Source organism: Phaeoacremonium minimum (assembly GCF_000392275.1).
Source record: "Phaeoacremonium minimum UCRPA7 unplaced genomic scaffold PA7_03_scaffold_413, whole genome shotgun sequence".
NCBI classification, from domain to species: domain Eukaryota; kingdom Fungi; phylum Ascomycota; class Sordariomycetes; order Togniniales; family Togniniaceae; genus Phaeoacremonium; species Phaeoacremonium minimum.
Genome location: NW_006921315.1, coordinates 72,054 through 91,321, shown reverse-complemented (window position 1 = coordinate 91,321; position 19,268 = coordinate 72,054). Strand labels below are relative to the sequence as shown.

The following is a 19,268-nucleotide window of genomic DNA, read 5'->3' as shown; positions in this document are numbered from 1 at the left end:
GTAGGATCTAGTTGACAGCCTTGGCCCTGGTAGAATGACAGAACTTGAAGACCATGCTATTACTACAGAGGATGCTGTATTTACTGAAGCAACACCAGAGCTACAGAAGATAGCATGGCAGCTCAATGGTGCGGCATGGGCAGCGCCCATGGAACTAGAAGATTACATTGCTCGTGAAATTTACCTGTCGCGGCAAGGCCTTTCAAAGGGCGGCGGATGCAAGTACTGGGTGTTACATCGCAAAGATGACCCCAAGCACATCATCGCCAGCTGTGAAAGCATAAGGAAGACGGTGCTCATCGCCGGCGGCGGGCAAGGCTTCGCGAAAGCAATTGGCTATGGCATTGCGAGCGTCTACACGAATCCAAAGTATCGCCGACTTGGGATGGCAGGATTTATGTTACGCAAACTTCAGGAGCAGATCGACCAGGATGGTGCTTTCAGCGCTCTGTACAGCGATATCGGGAAGATATACTACGCCCAGCTAGGATGGCCGGTATTCCCATCGGATCAGGCGACATTGCATCTTCTTCCTGGCCAGGATTTCAAACCTACACAACCGCACCGAACAAAATATCTTCAGAAGGAGGAGCTTGAGCCATTATGTGACCGAGATGTGGCCGCTATGGAGAAGAAATTCGAAGCACTCGGTTCAGACAGGAGGGTGCACATCGCCTTTAGCCCTAGCTATGACCAGATTGCATGGCAGCTTGCGCGAGAAGATTTTATGACCCAGATTTTGTACAAAAAGGACATCGAATGGAGAGGAGCCGTAACCGTTGATGGGAAGAGTTGGATCTACTGGGATCATGACTGGAGATACCAGAAGCTCGAAATCATGCGCATCGTTACGTCGGACCCTGAGTCAGAAGAACAAAAGCTCTCGGATATTTCAGTATTGCTTGAAGCGGCTCTTGAGGAAGCATCTAGATGGGAGCTTCAGTACGTGGTCGTTTGGAATCCGGACGAAGACACAACACAGGGAATTAAGGCGGTCGGAAATTCTCACGAAGAGAGCGTGAAGATCATATTTGATGAGCGGACTGGTAGTATAGCCAGCTTCAGATGGCAACATGAGAGAGGAGTTGACGATACTGTGTGGGAAGACAACGAGTACTACTGTTGGTGTTGACAGCTTAGGTAGGTACTTCATTTGTACAAACCTTCTTGGACGGGATGCTAAACTTCCCTGTGAGCCCTCTGAATATAGAAGCCTTTGCGGAAATAGGGATATAACGTCCAGAAATGAGATAACTCGGGTGTAAAAGGGTTTAAGTCCGTCGATAGATAGCTCGATCCTTCTGAGCTATAAATTTGTACATCCGCACCCAAGGTGTATGCTTTTTTGAACGGCACGGCGATCAATCATGGCTACCACTATCAATCGCGCCGTTTGGCAGGACGCGGTTGGCGTTCCCGGCGCAATCCGCGACAGTTCGCTCCCTACGAACGATGAGCTTGGCGATCACAAGGTGTTGGTCAAAGTGCATGCCTGGGCCATCAATCCCTGCGACTACATGCTCCAGGACAGGAATCTGGTCAATTATCCCATAATTTTGGGCTGCGACATTGCCGGCACCGTCAAATCCGTGGCTCCGGGCTCCACCGCGGCCTCCCAGTTCCGCGTCGGCGACCGGGTCTTTGGCTTCGGCGCCAACAACGGCTTTCAGGACTTTGTTTCCTTGGACAACAGATTGATGGCTCGAATCCCAGGCGACATGCCGTACCGCGAAGCTGTCGTTCTTGGCCTTTGCAGCGCCACCAGCGCCCTGTTCCTGTTCGGAAAGGACTATCTTAACCTCGACTACCCCAAACTAGGGGCACTCAAAAAGGGGAAGTCCGTCTTGATTTGGGGAGGCAGCTCTGCTGTTGGTAGCAATGCTGTACAGCTAGTCACGGCTGCAGGCTATGATGTAATCGCCACTTGTTCGAAGAAGAACTTCGACTACGTTAAGGGCCTTGGCGCCACCCAAGTCTTCGACTATAAAGATGCCGATGTGACCAAAATTATCGCTGCAGAGCTCGACAAAGGCGAATGTGCTGGTATCTTCATGGCGGCCGGGTTGAAGGAGGGGAATGTCGCGGCATACAAAGTTGCGGCAGCGTCCAAGCAGAAGGTATTCAGACATCTTGCCCCTTTTCTAATATATGAAAAGCTGACACGGTTCCTGCTAGCTCAATCTTGCATCGTCCAATTTCATCGGTAACTTGGAGGATGTACCAGAGGGGGTGGATGTCAAGCAGCCAACGCCTGAGAATTTCAAACCATTCCCCGACTGTTGGTTTGAGACGACACCTGCTACCTTTGGGGGATATCTGCCCGAGGCTCTGGCCAAGGGAGCCTACAAGGCCGCTCCCCCACCATTAGTCGTCAACAGAAAGGGTCTAGAAGGCATCCAGGACGCTGTCGACCTGATGCGAGTCGTCACCGAGAAGGGCCAGGAAGCGAGCAAGGAGACTATCGACCGCATCAAAGAAGGCAAGCAAGAAGACAAGATATCAGCAATTAAGCTGGTCGTTGAGAAACCTTAGGTAAGCGTTGACAAATAAAAAAGGACTGGCCGTGTCGCATTGTGAGAGGTTCCAAGCGAGTATCTCGCGCGTTATAACACATAAGGCATACGAAGATGGTGAAAGGTGTTCTGAGGCCAAGACGTATTCCGTCGAGGAAACGATTATCAATTTACACCTGGCTTCGTTTGATATCAAAAACTCTGATATGGAACCCAGGGGTTCCGAGGGCAGCGATACTCATCCCCGTCCTTCAGAAAACCGATGTCCGCAGAGAAGGATGCCATCTCGGCTCCGGTTCTGAATTGTTTCGGCTCGGAGATCCGGCCAGTTGGGGACCAGACGGAAGGAAACAATGCATATTCAAAAACAAAAGAGCACTGAAGCGGAGCAGAAGAAAAGAACCCCAAAAAAGAAAGAAATGTACAACACTGAGGATTCGCTGGTCGTCACCGACCCAACTACTGGTTCAGCCCTCAGCAGCTTGTCTCGGGCAGAGCGGACGGGATGCCGAATTTTCTGCTGGGTATGGTCGTACATGCTGGTTTTCTCAATGAATCTGGTCTACATAGCCCTGGCAAGTGGCTCTTCAGATGTTGATATCTTGTGTAGCTTGATACAAGCTCCCACTCGTCGCGACTTTATTGGAACGAGACGGTGCATATTTGTAAACACATACTTCTCATTGAAGATAAAATACACTTAGCCTGTCCTATGAAAAGATCTCAGGTAGTTTAGAAATTGCAGTGTGAATGACCGAAGTAGATATTCTTGATATTCAAGCCAACCAATCAATTATTCGAGGAAGTTGACCGGGCGAGTGATCAAAAGGTCCCAACGCCCGTCTACGGCAAATGCTCTAATGAGCTCGAAGGCGTCGTAAGGTATTGATATCTTCGTAATGTAAGGCCATTCGTTACTAAGAATCGAAATGTCATTTATCTTGTAAACATTGGAACTCAGTATGTGTCCTAGGGGTCCCGGCATGTGGGAAATGAACCAAAACCTTAAAGCCCGGCGTGTTCCTAGTGGCGGGCGGGAGCATAGTCCTGCAGGGCCTAGTCCATGCTTACTTGACACTTGTGGACCCTGATAGTTTGGCGTCTCAAACCACATCCCATGTTTTCTGTCCATCTTGATAGGCAGTCGCGGATGTAATCCGGCGCCAGCAGGAGTCAGCAAATATCTCTATCTTGTCATGAATCAATAAATTGACGGTCTCTTCATTCCTGGTTCTGTCTGGAGCCCAGAGCAAGTCAGCGAAGATGCCTCTTCAGCCATTGAGCATCCCCTCCGAAACGGATCATTCCCTCTTATCGCCCGTCGACTACGACGCCGATGCGGTATCAATCAGGAGCGACCAAGACAGCGACAGTGATGATGACGAGAGGCAAATGAGGGCGAGGAACAGCCGTGAGCTCCGAGCGCACGATCGCATCGTCTTGATGGAAGAGGAGGAGACAGACCAATTGGTGATTGAGGCTCGCAGACGACAGGAACGAGAAAGGCGCGGATCGAATCTCCCACTTCCGAATCCCCTCCGATTTCTAGCTCGACGATACAGCGATGGCAGCCGATCGCGAAGCCCATCTGGGAGGGAGATCGAATTGACAGAAGACCTCACTTCCGAGAAGAGAAAACAACGCCGAGAGCGGCGCCGGCAGAAGAAACACAAGCTGCTGGCTGAGGCACAGCATGGCGAAGATGGAGAGCTGATGTATGAGATGGAAGAGGGGGGCATGAAAGAGGGTAGCTCTACGGGAAGCAGCGATCGAGAGGACAGTGACGAAGTCGACCGTCGCGCGTTGCAACACCTGGCCGATACAAAGTCCAAGCGAAGGCGATCATGTTGTCGGTGGCTGTTCATCCACACGCTCATTGCGATAGCGTTTACGATTCTCGTGCTACTTGCCTGGAAGCTGTCCATTAAGAAGAAAAGTGTTTCGGCGAAACAAGGTTATGTCACCAACGGCACGGCTCTATTTGCACCAACAACGATCATTATCAGCTTAGATGGATTCAGGGCAGATTTCCTCCAACGGGGTCTCACGCCGAGGCTCAATGCATTCGTGAGGGAGGGTGTGTCACCGTTGTACATGCTTCCTTCGTTTCCGAGTGTCACATTCCCGAATCACTATACGCTCGCAACTGGCCTCTATCCAGAAGCACATGGAGTCGTTGGCAATACTTTCTGGGATCCTAACTTGCAAGCCGAGTTTTACTACACCGATCCATCAAGAAGTATGGACCCGAAGTGGTGGAATGGAGAGCCCTTCTGGGTAACAGCAGAGAAGCAAGGTATACGTACGGCAGTGCACATGTGGCCGGGAAGCGAAGCACACATCGGCCATGTTGAGCCAAGTTTTCTAGACAAGTACAACGGAAAAGAAAAGCTGTCGAGGAAAGTCGATAGAATCTTCGAGTTCCTTGACAGGCCCGGCATGGAGTCACCAAACGTTGCCGTCAAAGAGATGAGACCTCAACTCATCGCGGCGTACGTACCAAATGTCGACGCTGATGGACACAAATATGGGCCCAACAGTACCGAGATCCGCAGCACTATTAGAAACGTGGACAAGATGCTCGACGATATGTTCAAGGGCTTCGAGCAGAGAAACTTGACGAACATTGTCAACGTCATCATCGTGTCGGATCATGGAATGGCCACTACCGATATCACGCGGCTTATCCAAATGGAGGATCTTATCGACCTCGACAAGATCGCTCATACCGACGGATGGCCGCTTGTTGGACTAAGACCTAAGAATCCGAGAGAGCTGCAAGGGCTGTATGATGGACTAGTGGATAAGGCCAAGACAAACCCCAATTTCGATGTTTACTTGCGAGACGTTAATATGCCCGAGAGATATCATTTCTCGAAGAATCACCGCATTGCACCATTGTGGATCGTACCCAAAACCGGTTGGGCCATTGTGACGAAAGAGGAGTTCAATATAGAAGAGGCCAAGGCGAATGACCTCGTGTATCATCCTCGTGGGCTTCATGGGTATGACCATGAGCACCCGTTGATGCGGGCGATATTCATTGCCCGTGGTCCAGCCTTTCCCCACGAGCCCAACAGTCGACTCGATGTATTCCGTATGTGTCAGAAATCTCTACTCCCCTTTTCCTCTGCTAACTCGTCTAGAAAACATTGAGGTTTATAACATCCTCTGTGATTCCATCGGTATGGTACCAATGCCCAACAATGGCACTTATCGCCTCCCGATGAAGCCAGTCGGATTACATGAACCCGGCGCTGAACTTGACACGCCTCAAGATCCAGTAACAAGCTATACTGTTACAACAACTGCTCTTTCGCCGTCTGAAACACCTGTAGTAGCCACCGCATCCGTTTCTCAACCGGTTGGTGTTGATCCTGTCGATGCATCGCCGACTTCTTCGAAAGCCATCGGGGTCGACCCACCAAAGTCTAAGCCGACAGAAGAACCTGCTCCAGGCGACGAACAAGGTGGGAGTGGTTCAAAAGTTCACGAGTTCTGGGACTGGGTAACGGATAAATGGCATAAAGTGTGGGATAAGATCAGTGGATCTAAGGGCTCTGAGTCTGAAAAGACAGGATCTTCCTCTTAACGGGCCTCTATTTGTACGTGTATGATATCATGGGTACGGAGTTTAGGTGTTATTCATCCTGCAGATGTCAGGGACGAGGTTTCACTATGGGTTGTTTTTATAATTTTGCTATATACGGAGCGGCATGTTCTTATCATTTTCAGATTTTCAGTTTAATCAGCTCGGTGAAACTGGATAATTTGTCCAATAAAGACGACGAGTCGCCGCCTTGTTCTGAAGCCAGAGACCACCTCGAAAACCAACATTGTGCATTGAAACGTGAGCGAAAGAGACTGAGATATTGACCTGTTTGAGCTTAGCGTTATAACTGAAATAGTGGCCTGTTTCGACTTAGTCTTGCAGCTAAGATTTGCCTGCGATATGCAGTAAGCAGCTTAGGCTGAGACTGTGGCCAACCTAACGAGTTCGGCGATGATGTGGTTTGTTGAAAGCATTACCTCGATCACTGTCTCTAATGAAGTGCGGTAGGATTGCAATCAGTTTCTGAACAAGTTTCGCGGCGGACTTCGCCTTCCCCCTGTCAGCATCAATTTCATTACCTCCACACTATGTGCTAAGATCTTGTCGGCGTTGACTCACATAGAAACCAGGGTAACATTCATTGATATAAATAATGGCCTCTGTGAGCTCGGCACCAATATTATTGTCTTAGAGAAATACTCTGGAATCAAATCATTTACCTTTATCAACCATGGGTATCGATGAAGCGCTTTCACATGAGCTTCGACAGAAGTTAAGAGAGGATCTAATAGCGACCAATGACAAGTTCGTCTTTGAGATCCCTAAAGTTGAGCTTCATGTACACATTGAAGGGACGTTGACTCTCGATTTGAGATGGAAGTTGACTCAACGGAACGAAACTCCTCTCAGACTTGTTCCAAATGGACCGGTACTCAAGAGTTTGGAAGAGCTTCATGCTGCATTGGAGTCGATCATGCCAGAGGCTAGTCGTATGAACGACGGTGAAGAACGGGACATATTTTTTGAATCTTATTTTGAAGGATTTCAAGCATTGAAAGTCAAGGAAGATTATTACGACCTAGCTATGAACTACTTTGAGCAAGCGGCCTCAATGAATGTTCGGTACTGTGAACCTTTCTTCGATCCCCAGGGCCACACTAGCCGCGGAGTGTCCTGGAATGAGATGATGGATGGCTTCAGGGAAGCCCAGCTAGAGGCAGAGAGAAGACTTAATGTACGTGAACAACCTCCACTAAGTTACCAGAAATGAGCGACTGACTCTCTTGCAGGTCAAATCAAGATGGATTATGTGCTTCCTCCGCGACCTGTCTCCCGAGTCAGCCATGGAACATTACAAAGCTGCCCTACCGTACAAAGACATGATTGCAGGCATTGGTCTTGATTCGTGTGAAGAAGATCGACCTCCGTTGCTTTTCGACGAGCTTTTTACACTTGCCCGGCGTGATGGCTTCAAACTTACCATGCACTGTGACGTCGATCAAAAGGATACTCCAGAGCACATTAGACAAGTTGCATCCGTTATTGCAGGCGAAGGAACCGACCGTATTGACCATGGACTTAATGCTGCTGACGAGCCGGCTTTGCTGAACCTAATTCTCAAGCGTGATCTGGGTATGACAATTTGTCCATGGTCTTATCTGCGGCACACGACATATGCGGAACTCGGGCCGAGGATCAAGACTCTGTTCGATGCAGGAATCAAGATAAGCATTAACAGCGATGATCCAGCATATATGGAGGACTGCTGGATCTTGCATAATATGTTAGTTGCGAAACATTTGTGTGGGTTTACTGATGAAGATGTTGTTGTTCTGGCTCGAAACGCCATCAATATATCTTGGGCGACGCAATCAGTCAAAGAGGAGATCCTTCAAGAGATCGATATGGTGCGCAATAAGTTTCATCCAAATCTTTAATATGTTAAGAATGCAGTATTTCTTCCATTCAGGCTCTATTCCTCCAGTCTATTTGACAGTATGATTGGGTGTGGTTGGACCAAACTACACTATCGCATCAGTGAGGCCACCAGTGAATGTTGATCTGCATTTTCAAGGGATGACTCTGGCGATTGAGTAATTGATTTCTAGATTTCTATAGAATCCGCATCTAAGGAACTTGAATTCAGGATTACCTCTCCATAATATCAGACATTTTCAGTTTGGAAAGCCCCTGAAAGGTGCCATCAAGCTAAAAGATTCTATCTAAGGTTGAATTCCATCCATTGTGGAAATTTAGATAACACGATCTCTAGTTATAATACAAGCTGGTGCTGCGGGTAACCGAAAGTAAAGAAGTCATACGACTCATCATCGTTCAGTTGCCAGATGTTTTCTAGCAATTCGACCGCACGATATAGATTGAAACAGCCGAGGTTTTGGAAGTTCATGAGTAATTCTTTCCGTATCCAGGCCTTGGCCTCGTTGTCTTTGCGTGAAAGGAGTAGCCCAGCCTGGAATAAGGGCCAAGTTATTGAGATATTCCAGCCTGTCCTGACCGGAATTGCACGCGCATGATCAAGTATGCTCTCCATCAAGCCTTGAGTGTCGAAAATACCGTTGTGGACTTGAAAAATTCGGATAAGATAGAGTAAAATTCCTAGTCGCCATACCTCAATGATGTGGGAGCGGGAGTCAGATTCACATGGTGCTGCAAACCAGTTTGTGAGAGCATGGCCCAGTATTATAGCTTTCTGAAAAACATGCGGACCAATTTTCGGGATATCAGGTTGTGCTTTATACAAGATGGTGATGTCGGCGAGATATTCGAGGAGATCGATAGGGCAATAGAACACATCAAACCCCCATTTTCGACCCGATGGCGTTCTAAACCTATTTAGTGTTGCCTTGATCTCGGTAGAGGTCCAGTGCGGCACTCTCGAGGTAGTAGTTGCGCTGAGAATGTCGAGCCTATCACACTGTGAGTTCCAGTAAATGTGTGCTGTCAAGGTACATACCACGCGAGCCGTTGTTCGAAATATGCTCGCTCTGTCCCATCAGACCCACGTGAATGGACAAACTTGCTTGCAGCATCAAGATGGGTGCCAAATTCGATACAGTCACCAGAGCATAACTACAACAGCTCTCAGCGAGATATCACGTCAAAAAGTGCCGGCGAATACTTACATCAATTTGCGCGAGTAGCAGTATACAAGCTAGGCTCCCTAGATCTGGCCCATGCATACTGCCATTCAAATCATTTCTGAGTGACTGTGTGGCTTTGAGCCGCAGTTGAAGGCTTTGTCTCTTCAGTCGGTCATTGTCGACTCGATTGGCTATGTGGCACGATGCCAACGCCGCTACGGCGCACCTCACAGACGGCATTCTTTGCGTCAAAGATCGAATATGAATAGAGAATGGAGTTTCTGCAGGGCCATTTCCGAGGTAGAAGGCTGAACTGAGTTCCTCACTATCTAAGAGCGATTAGCAGCACTCAACAACTCTCTATCTTAGGTATTCCATACAATATTCTACCAGGACTTGGAGATTATCGTCGTTTGTTTCCACGATATTGGAAAGAGACAACGCTTGTTGCCGTAGGATGGTGTTATCTTGAGAGCCAGTTTCTTGTGCATGAGCAATATTGCCTGGATTCGGTGTCCCAACCTTGGGCGATTCAAGTGTTGATGCGACCCTAGCTCGACCGTTCTCAGCCTGTCGAGCACTTTCTACGTTGTCAATCGATTCTCCTCCTTTTCTTGAAGGCTGTCGCCTCCCCGCGGGCACAAAGGCAGCTTCATGTAGATTTGCCGTATGTGTCTGGTTCGCAGAACGCCCGCGTGCGGCCAGACCAACCCAACGTAAGATGTAACCCTCACAATGAACGCCCCTTTGTCTGCAGCTTGTACAGGTGGGGAGGCTTCGATCACATTTCCTTCCACGGCGGCGACATGTTTTGCAGGCAGTTCCAAATAGCTCCGTTTGATCCATTTTTGGAGATTGATCTTTCTTTATTTCATTGCTGATGCACGGCCGTCGAGCTTGTGCCTGCAAAATGTTGCAGCCAATGGCTTTCTCAATGATCTACAGGTGGCACAGGGGTGGATTGCGGGGGAGGAGTCTAAAGATCCTGGGACCGGCCGCCAGTTTCTAGGGTATCATCTCACCACCTAGAGAGTACCCGTCCAATTACAGCACTTCAACAGCCAGGCAGCAGTTATTCAGGATCAAAGCTATTAGTTGTGTAACTGGTGAAATATACTTGAAAAGTGATACATAAGCGTGTCATGAAGAGGCTTGGTTACCCGGTCATCTCCGAGTGCGAAACAAAGCAGGTGAATGCCGCCTGCGGTCTGGGTGCAGGAGAGGGGCAGCCAACAAAAAGCTCTAGGATAGTGAAGAAAGGAGTAACTATGATCAAAGCCTCGAACATATTCTATCTTCATAATCGAGTGTTAGGATCCACCCTGGCATAGCGTTAATGAAGCTTTACTGTGATTTGAAGTACAATGTAGATACTCATCTGTAGAACCATCATTTACTGCTCTATCTCATCGTTCCTATCTTGCCTCATTTAGTTTAGCTCTCTCTAATTGCTCTGCTAGTGGCGTTTGACTTGAGTGATATGGGGCCCTGTTGGTGCAGTAGGCGGCATCCCCACAAAGTTTTTTTTTTCGGCAGGGACCAGGCAGGCTTTGTCTACCGGGAAGGTGCTGTGACGCGCCTGACGCGATGACTTTAAGGACGGAGCGCCCCTTCCAAACCATCAGCGAAAGTTCGCAAAGTCAATAATCGCCGCCAAACCTCAACCGTCTCTCGCCACTCCCTCAGATTCTTCCTTCGACATCACATCACATCACTGCGATCTTCGATTTTTCTCGGTCAGGTCAGCACTGCGCCGGACTAGAGCTGCGGGCGGCTGACATTTAATTACTCCTCGCGAGGCTGCAGTAGCAACCTGCGTCGCCCGGCTCGACGCTGCGAAGTACCGCTCATCGGAGCCTCGCAGTCATACCAACCAACATAACACAGGCCAACCAGGCGACCGGATATCAGACGCTCACACAAGCATACCTGCTAGGCGACAGCCCCTAGAGGCAACCACCGCTCCGTCGAGCCTCTCCTATAGGACTGCAATACCGATTTTAGGTTGGTTGAGGTGCACTGCGACGAATGGTGGATGCCGCGCTATTTGGTGATCCTGTCCGATACATAACTCCCGCCGGTACAATTCGTCACTTTCTGTGTATGTAGGTATTTCGCCCAAAACACAAGGTGGCACAGCCTGCAGCCAACCAACCCGGTGAAACAGTCGCTCATATTACCTGTCGCTCGCCTCGTTTGCCTGCTCGGTTGGGCAGAGGCTGCAACATGGCACCGCCACGAGACAGCTCAGAAGAGCCGCCTGCCCCTAGATCTGCCGAAAACTCTGCCAGAATCAATGAACTATCCGAAGATTTAGTTGTTCAGAAGACCATCCTAGAGTCTCTTCGAGATTTACCCGAAGAAGGCGAAGCGGCTGTCCTGATCGCGGAAGCTCGAGCAGAACTGGGAAGAATTCAGAAGGAGCTTGCAAAGGCACGCGGTCAGAGCCATACCTTGACATTTCCTTCCAGACCAGCTTCTCAGAAGAATAAGGGCAAGATGAATAGCTGGAATGACCAGGTCCTCGGGAGTAAGTCCTCCGCTTCTCTCCCGATATACGGTCATGACTTTGGACGGATGACTGACCTGATACCAGACTCCTTTTCCTTTTCCGGCGTCTCTACTCCAACTGGCATGTCCATGTCCAGTGCCTCTAGTTCCAGCAACATAAATCAGAACCGAAAGCGCGATTACAGCACTCATCTTGAGGGCAGGGAGGATCCGCGACGGGCTAATAAGTCCAGAAGAGCCACTCCAAGCCCCCTAGCCACAGCGCTAACAACGCCGTCAACGGGCGATGATTTTGACATGGGCTTCGGAGATGACGTGGATTCTATCATCGACCTTACTGGGTATGTAACACAGCAATCTAGGCGGGAGGCCGAGGGGTCACATTCATGATGCTATTTCGAAATCCAGGGCGAATACTAACATGCGCAGGGATGATGCGGATATCGAGCAGTTTCTGAAGAACCAAAGAGAAGAGGAAGAACGGCTGCATCGCAGAAGGCTCCAGGCACAACAAGACGCAGAGTATGCACGTTTGATAGCACAAAATAGTGGCTATGTCTCTGAACCGTCTTCTCCCGGCGCCGGACCGTCTGGACCGAATGCCTTCGACAGGATTCTTGGACGTTCTCACCAAGCGAGCCAGCTGACGTCGAGCCAAGGTGTTTCTTCACAGTCGGATCAACCCACTACGGCCAATACTGGCTCTGGCCATGTGCCTGGAGCCTTCATCGATAGCGACGACGAGGTTTCAGAGCTGCAGCCAGAGGAGTTCGTGAACAGCTTGCCTGCAGGCTCTTGGAACACACCATCGAGGCCAGCCCCTCCAACCCATAGGACAGGATTTGGTCTAAGTTCCTCGATAAATTTCGCGCCAGGCGTTCCCTCCGCGGAAATGGCTCGACGAGCTGCACTTGCTCGAATGCAAGGGTATGGCTCTTTTCCCGGCCCGCAACTGTTCTGGAGTGATGCTAACATGTGGGCGTTCGGAAGTGTGCCGTCTCCATCACCGATCTTGCCTCCCTATGGTCCCGCGGCCGGATCAGCGTACCAATCGGTCTATAGTCGACCACAGGCACTAACGCTCGATCCGTCTCGTCCAGGTGTCCTCCAAGGTGGTTCTTACAACCCATTTCAGGATGTCGGCTCTGGCTCCGGGAACCGCCCTGGTGATTCTCTGGCTACGCTCATTGATCTCACGAGCAACTTTGATTATAGTAATATGCTGACCAACGGAGGCTTCCCTCTTGATGATCGATATAGACGCATATTTGAGGATGAGAACCCAGCTCAGACAGAAAAGGAGATTAAGGATCTCCTTCAAAACATTCGCCCAGATGAGGAGTTCTCCGAAGAAGACCGTATTGGTACACCTGAAGGGCTACGATATCCACTCTACACTCATCAGCGGTTGGCCCTCCAATGGATGATGAAGATGGAAGAGGGCAGCAACAAAGGTGGCATCTTAGCAGATGACATGGGCCTTGGCAAAACAATATCAACACTCGCCCTCCTACTTAATCGACCCCCGTCTGATAGAGTCAAGGTAAGCTTCGATTTATCCATCCCTTTCATGCTGTAGCCCAATTTGCTGATCTTTGTAACAGACAAATCTTATAGTAGGCCCTGTTGCTTTGATTAAACAATGGGAAAGTGAAATCAGGAAGAAGATCAAGCCTAAACATAGCCTGAGCGTCTATCTTTATCATGGCACTGGGAAAAATACACCATATTCAGACCTACGCACCTACGATGTTGTTCTGACGACATACGGAAAGCTAGGCCAGCAATTCAAACGTTATGCGGATTGGCAGCAGCAGCATCCAGGTGCTGACCCCGCGGCTGAAGCCGACTTGGCAAAAAAGTATCCTTTGGTCCATCCTAAGTCCAGGTTCTACCGTGTGATCTTGGACGAAGCTCAGTGCATCAAGAACAAGGACACGCTAGGTGCAAAGGCAGCTTGCACCGTGAATACTCAATACCGCTGGTGTCTTACTGGCACGCCCATGATGAACGGTGTTCAGGAGTTATACTCCCTGATTCACTTCCTGAGAATCAAGCCATATAATATACACAAGGAGTTCACCAAAACTTTCGGAAGTCTTGCCCCTAGCCGGGTCGGAAAAAATTCTGGTGAAATATCGAGAGACGCGGCAATGGGCAAACTTCGGGTCTTATTAAAGGCTATCATGCTCCGCAGGATGAAGAACTCGGAGATAGATGGCAAGCCGATCTTGAATTTGCCTGCCAAAACTGAAGAGGTTGTCCATTCGGTCTTTTCAGAGGATGAGCGTAGCTTTTACACTGATCTTCAGACGAAAACACAAACGCAGTTCAACAAGTATCTGCGAGCTGGCACGGTTGGCAAGAACTATTCCAACGTTTTGGTTCTCCTACTGCGTCTTCGACAAGCCTGCTGTCATCCTCATCTCAATCTTGACGTGGAATATGTAGCTAATAGCGAGTTGACTGTTGACGACATGGTGAAGCTGGCCAAGGATTTATCTCCCGCCGTTGTTACACGCTTGAAGGAAGTCGAGGCATTTGAGTGTCCTATCTGTTATGACGCCGTCGCCGACCCATCCATCGTTATACCCTGTGGTCATGACACCTGTTCGGAGTGTTTGACAACGCTCACAGAGAGATCGGCCGAGAACAATCTCCGGGCTGGTGACGAAGGTAGTGGAGCGAAGTGTCCTCAATGTCGTGGACCGATCCACACCAACAAGATCATCAATTACTCGACTTTCAAACAGGTCCATATGAGCACGCCATCCGAAGAGGACGAGGAAGAAGATGATGATGATGATGATGAGACAGCCTCAGATGACGACTCGACTGCCAGCGAGTCTGAAACCGACTCTGAAGACGAGGGTGATATCGATCGGAATGGGAATCTCAAAGATTTCATTGTTAATGACGATGACATTGAAACAGCTTCAGAAGCTGACGATGACGATGACGATTTTGTGGCTGTGACTTCCAGAAAGAAGGAGAAGAAGCCAAAGAAGAGCAAATCCAAGCGCAAGGGCAAGTCGAAGAGCCGCAAAGGAAAAGAGAAGGCCGAGGAAATCAAGCCCCACATGCTTAAGACGCTTCGTCTCGAAGCGAGGAAGAACAAGGATGCATATCGTCGATATATGCGCTACCTTCGCAAGAATTGGCAGACTTCTGCAAAGGTTACCGAATGCTGCGAGCTTCTCAAGAAGATCCAGGAGACGGGCGAAAAAACAATCGTTTTCTCCCAGTTCACTCTGCTGCTGGATCTTCTCGAAATCCCGATAAAGCATGAACTTGGTCTCAAGTATGTCCGCTATGACGGAGGCATGTCGCGCAACCAGCGCGATGTCGCTGCAACTGATTTCCAGGATCCAGCGTCTCGCACGAGTGTCATGCTGGTTTCATTGAAAGCTGGCAATGCTGGTTTGAACCTGACTGCCGCGTCCCATGTCATCATCATGGACCCTTTCTGGAATCCGTATATTGAGATGCAAGCCGTTGATCGAGCCCATCGAATCGGTCAACAGAAGCCGGTTCAAGTCCACCGCATACTCATTCAGGAGACCGTTGAGGATCGTATTGTCGAACTACAAGAGAAGAAGCGAGCACTTGTCGATGCCGCGCTTGATGAAGGCGAGAGCCGCAATGTGGGCAGACTCACCACCCGCGAGCTCGCCTACCTTTTCGGTGTTTCCTCTCGCACCTAATTATGACGGCACTTCTCGTGGGCCGTCTAGCACGCAAATACGAAAGTTATACTAGTCTCGTCCAGGTCATTTCATCTGGACTTTTTGCCTTCTTGTCAACACCTAGGGTTGCGTATCATACGTAACAGTGGGAATTTGCTTATACTCTATGTGCTAAAAAGGCAGAGAGAAACGGAGTTACTGAATTCAATCACGGGTGAGCACCCTTATGATACCTATATATGGCTTTTGCTTCACGGCATGGAGCTACTGGCACGGACATCTGTAGATGTGCAAAGGGGAAAGGTTAAGGCGTTTAGTGTGGACAGTGTCAGGGGCAATTCACCCGAGTGTAGTGTATCACTTAGCTTAAGATTATCATGATGCCTTAAAAAAGGAAAATCTGTCCTCGACAACTACCTCTATCATTGCCATCCTCATTCTGTCCTTCGCAGGTCATATATTACTCGATCACTCGACACTATGACCTTTCAGAGACTAGCTCTATGCAAGCCAGAAGTAATCGACCTGTTTCACTGCAATTTTAAGCCTCAGTCAGGGCAGGGTCCTGCGAAAGGTGTGATAAGGCTAGGACAACGAAGCAAATTGCTACTGCCCGACCAAAGCTTGTAGAGAAATAGCCATATTTGCTTGTCATAAAGAGCGGATATAAATGGAGTTGAGTCATAGATAAATCTCGGCTTTGCCGTAAAGGATACTTCCATTATCAAGCTATCTTGAGTGTATTGTCAAATTTTAGCTGTTTGGGTGATGTCGTCTCCAAGCAAACCTCCTATTCAGATGGTTTCCTAGCACCAGTTTAGCCTACCAGGGCTGATGGCGAAATCCATCAATCCACTTGGCCTTTTACCACTGCCTTGGCGGCATCAACTAGATTCTTTTGCTCTGCGCTCTTGCTAGCATCCTTGATATTCCATGCCCACTTCTTCTTGTTCGCCTTTCCGCCAGCCTGCCATACCCCATAGAGCCGCAGCTCCAGGGGCTGCAAATCGTCGGTCTCTGGCGCCGGCTCATCCACCAGGTCCTCATCGCCCTCGTTGGCGACCTCGACAATCAATTCGTGTGTCTTGGCCGGGTTCTGTAACACCGTGCCCTTGATCGTCTTGATCCACGTTTTCGGCTCGTCCCTTGCCCCGTCGTCGGTGTCTTCATCCTTAGTCTCTTCTGCGGTGCCGTCGGCGGCCGATGTCCATTCGTAGACGCTGGCTTCTAGGTGATCCGTCAGAGCGCGCGCTGTTGCTTGGCGGACGTAGTATATGACGTCGCGCAGGTCGGGGTAGCCCTCGCGGGCGTCCGTTGGCGGGAAGGATGACGCGAGCGTGTTATAGCTGGGGCTGGCGTCCTGGTTCGAGGGTACGGAGGGAGGTAGCAGTCGGATCTGGTACATTGTCGTGACGATAGGGAAGAAGGTGGTCTGCCCATGGATGAGAAGCTGCGCCTCAGGGGTGATGACCAGCTGGAATTGGAATTTAAGAGGCTCAAGCAGCGTATGGATGAGAGCCTCAGAGGGAAGACTGCGGCTCCCCGGCGTGTTGCGGGCCATGGAAGGTGAGATGGGAGGTTCGGTGAGTTTGTAGTGGGCAGTAGAGATGCCTGCTGATTGTAGGATGGTGGTCAAGTCGGATATAAATTTTGTAGCCTTCGCAAGGGTCCGCCCGTGTTGCAGATGAGCGATGATGGGGCGCAACAGCGCGTATGGTGGTGGGATACTGGACTGAAATCTGGCAATAGCAGAGGGCTGAGATCTTCTGTGGTTGTTCTGCTCGTGCGCATAGCTAAGAAGCAGATTGAGCATCACGCTGATCGATGCTGCTTGGCCATCTTCCGAGTGTTTGTCCTGGGAGTGGTCCATCTCGTCCCCCAAGGCCTGGAGACTGAAGATGACCTTTGTATCTTCCTCCATGTCGTAGGTTATGGATGACTCTTCGAGGCGTACGTTGTATGATAGCAGTGATCGGCCCTCTCGGTTGATCTCATGCCACAGCTCTTGGTTGAAAATCGTATCGCGTGCTTCTAAGACACGATCCTGCAGAGCCGCGTCGGAAGGGAGCGGCTTGGGTAGAGAAGATCGACCAACTACTTTTCCATTCTTCTCAATGGTAACAAGTAATCTCTGCGATTCGCCGATAGTCCGCCCACAGTCGAGATCAACGGTGCCCTCCTCGCTGCGACGCATAGCAGCAAGACTAGTGTTGCGAAATGTCGCCGCGGCCTCAGAGAAGCCATACCGGACTCCCAATGTGTGTCGCTCATTCGGGACGCGAGACACGGCCCAGCCGCTGTCACTAACAGCCAAGACTTCGGCCCAGTACTTTGTCTCCAGGCTGATCTCCTTTTGCAGTCTTGATGCGGAGGTCAGGACCGAATTCACTGTCCTATCGATGTCGGTGAACTTCCAACCGGTCGACACCATCTTGTTATCTTGAAGTCGAGCTTCGGAGAGGTTCGAGGTGGCCAGCTTTGTTGCTCCTAATGTGCCCAGCCCTACATGATCTCTCAGAGCGTTCGAGAGTGTTGTCCTAGCTTGGTTCGGTATCTCCTTGGTCAGAAGCAGCGAAACGAAGTCGAGGGCCAGCATGGCGTTCTGGTGGGCAACTCTACTCAAGGATTAGCCACATTTTCAAGTTCCAGGAGACTGGCCATGCAGACCAGGTTGAGCATACTCTGCGTTCTTGATCACCTCATTGCGCGCCTCCACAATATCCTCGAGCTTGATATTGGTCGATTCGGCCTCGTCCTCAGAGTCAAGGTCCATCTCATCGGCGCCGTTTGTCTCGTCGACCCCATTCTCCTGCGCCTCAATCTCCTTCCGCAAGCTTTCCTCGGTGACGGTTCGGAAGCCGCCTCGCTCGGCATTGACGCGAGCGATGAACTCGCCGAGATTCTTGGGCTTGCGGTCTCCATGGGGCCATGGTCGCAGAGAGAAGGGTTTCTGGGGAGCTGATGCCATGTTGAAGCGCGAGGGTTGGGTGGCCTCGTAGGGAACGCGCCTTGAAGCTCAAGGTTGCCAAAGCTCAGATTCGATTTGGTGGCATCTCACAAGGCTGAAATGCAGGCTGCTGCCGCTTGTGGCTGGAAGGGATGGTGTGGAGCTCGCTACATAGTACCATATAGGTACTGTTGAAATGACGCTCGGGCCAGCAGTGATCATGAACTGGCAGCAAGCCACAAGCCACCTGGGAAACCCCTCACTACTTCTGTAGGTACTAGCCAGGTAGGTTATAAAGAACCAGCTAAGCTAAGTACCGGTATAGCACTGAGGCATTTCAAGATGGTTTGACCAGAAGCAAATTGAATGAATGAATGCATGCTGGGGAGTCTTCTTGGTGACCTGCAGGAATTTCTTTGTAGCTGCAGCTACTGAGATCTGGTCTGGCCCCAATTGGATGTGCCAGCAGCTTGACCCCTCACTGGTTGAGATCCTGAGGGAATTAAGACAAATCTCGACAATGAGGTCACAGGAGGGTGTCCTCTGTCCTCCCATTCACATGCCCCAACCCTGAATGGTTCAGTGGGTGTGCCAGTGGAAGTGGCCTACGGGAGCACAGGGAATTGCCTCTTATTACCAGTCAGTGGCTAGGGGGATCATAGAGGGCAGTGACGAAGGGTGCCCCGCGCGCTGCCCACTTGTGAGTGAATTGGAAGGCCCGATAACGATAAGAGCTCCATCCCCGAGTCAAGCGGTTTTTTCTTACTTTTAGGTTTGCTCCAAAACGTCAGCCCGCCGCCCAGCTTTCTTTTCCTGCTGTTTTTCAACGTTTAATTAAAGCAAGAGCAAGAGAGAGAGAGAGGGGGAAGGTTCGACTCGCAACGGCTTCCTCGGTTGTCGAGCTGTGTGAAACCTTGACAAGCCCGCCAAGTCTCTTGTCCTATTCCCATTTCTTGG

General features: G+C 50.0%; 4 protein-coding genes across 4 annotated transcripts; 3 read left to right on the top strand and 1 right to left on the bottom strand.

Annotated features, from left to right (window-relative positions):
- Positions 1 to 1,367: 1,367 nt before the first annotated feature.
- On the top strand, positions 1,368 to 2,532 carry UCRPA7_5399 (putative zinc-binding oxidoreductase protein; the record flags this gene model as incomplete). Its single annotated transcript, XM_007917946.1, has 2 exons — positions 1,368 to 2,117; positions 2,176 to 2,532. 2 exons carry the CDS (start codon positions 1,368 to 1,370, stop codon positions 2,530 to 2,532), a joined length of 1,107 nt encoding a protein of 368 aa, XP_007916137.1.
- A 2,075-nt stretch (positions 2,533 to 4,607) lies between these two features.
- On the top strand, positions 4,608 to 5,800 carry UCRPA7_5398 (putative ectonucleotide pyrophosphatase phosphodiesterase family member 1 protein; the record flags this gene model as incomplete). Its single annotated transcript, XM_007917945.1, has 3 exons — positions 4,608 to 4,809; positions 4,882 to 5,518; positions 5,746 to 5,800. 3 exons carry the CDS (start codon positions 4,608 to 4,610, stop codon positions 5,798 to 5,800), a joined length of 894 nt encoding a protein of 297 aa, XP_007916136.1.
- A 7,097-nt stretch (positions 5,801 to 12,897) lies between these two features.
- Positions 12,898 to 15,382, top strand: UCRPA7_5397 (putative swi snf family dna-dependent atpase protein; the record flags this gene model as incomplete). Its single annotated transcript, XM_007917944.1, has 2 exons — positions 12,898 to 13,221; positions 13,283 to 15,382. 2 exons carry the CDS (start codon positions 12,898 to 12,900, stop codon positions 15,380 to 15,382), a joined length of 2,424 nt encoding a protein of 807 aa, XP_007916135.1.
- An 829-nt stretch (positions 15,383 to 16,211) lies between these two features.
- UCRPA7_5396 (putative mediator of rna polymerase ii transcription subunit 17 protein) lies at positions 16,212 to 18,332 on the bottom strand (the record flags this gene model as incomplete). The annotated part of the gene is made up of 3 exons (XM_007917943.1): positions 16,212 to 17,547; positions 17,611 to 17,979; positions 18,046 to 18,332. 3 exons carry the CDS (start codon positions 18,330 to 18,332, stop codon positions 16,212 to 16,214), a joined length of 1,992 nt encoding a protein of 663 aa, XP_007916134.1.
- Between the last annotated feature and the right edge of the window lie 936 nt (positions 18,333 to 19,268).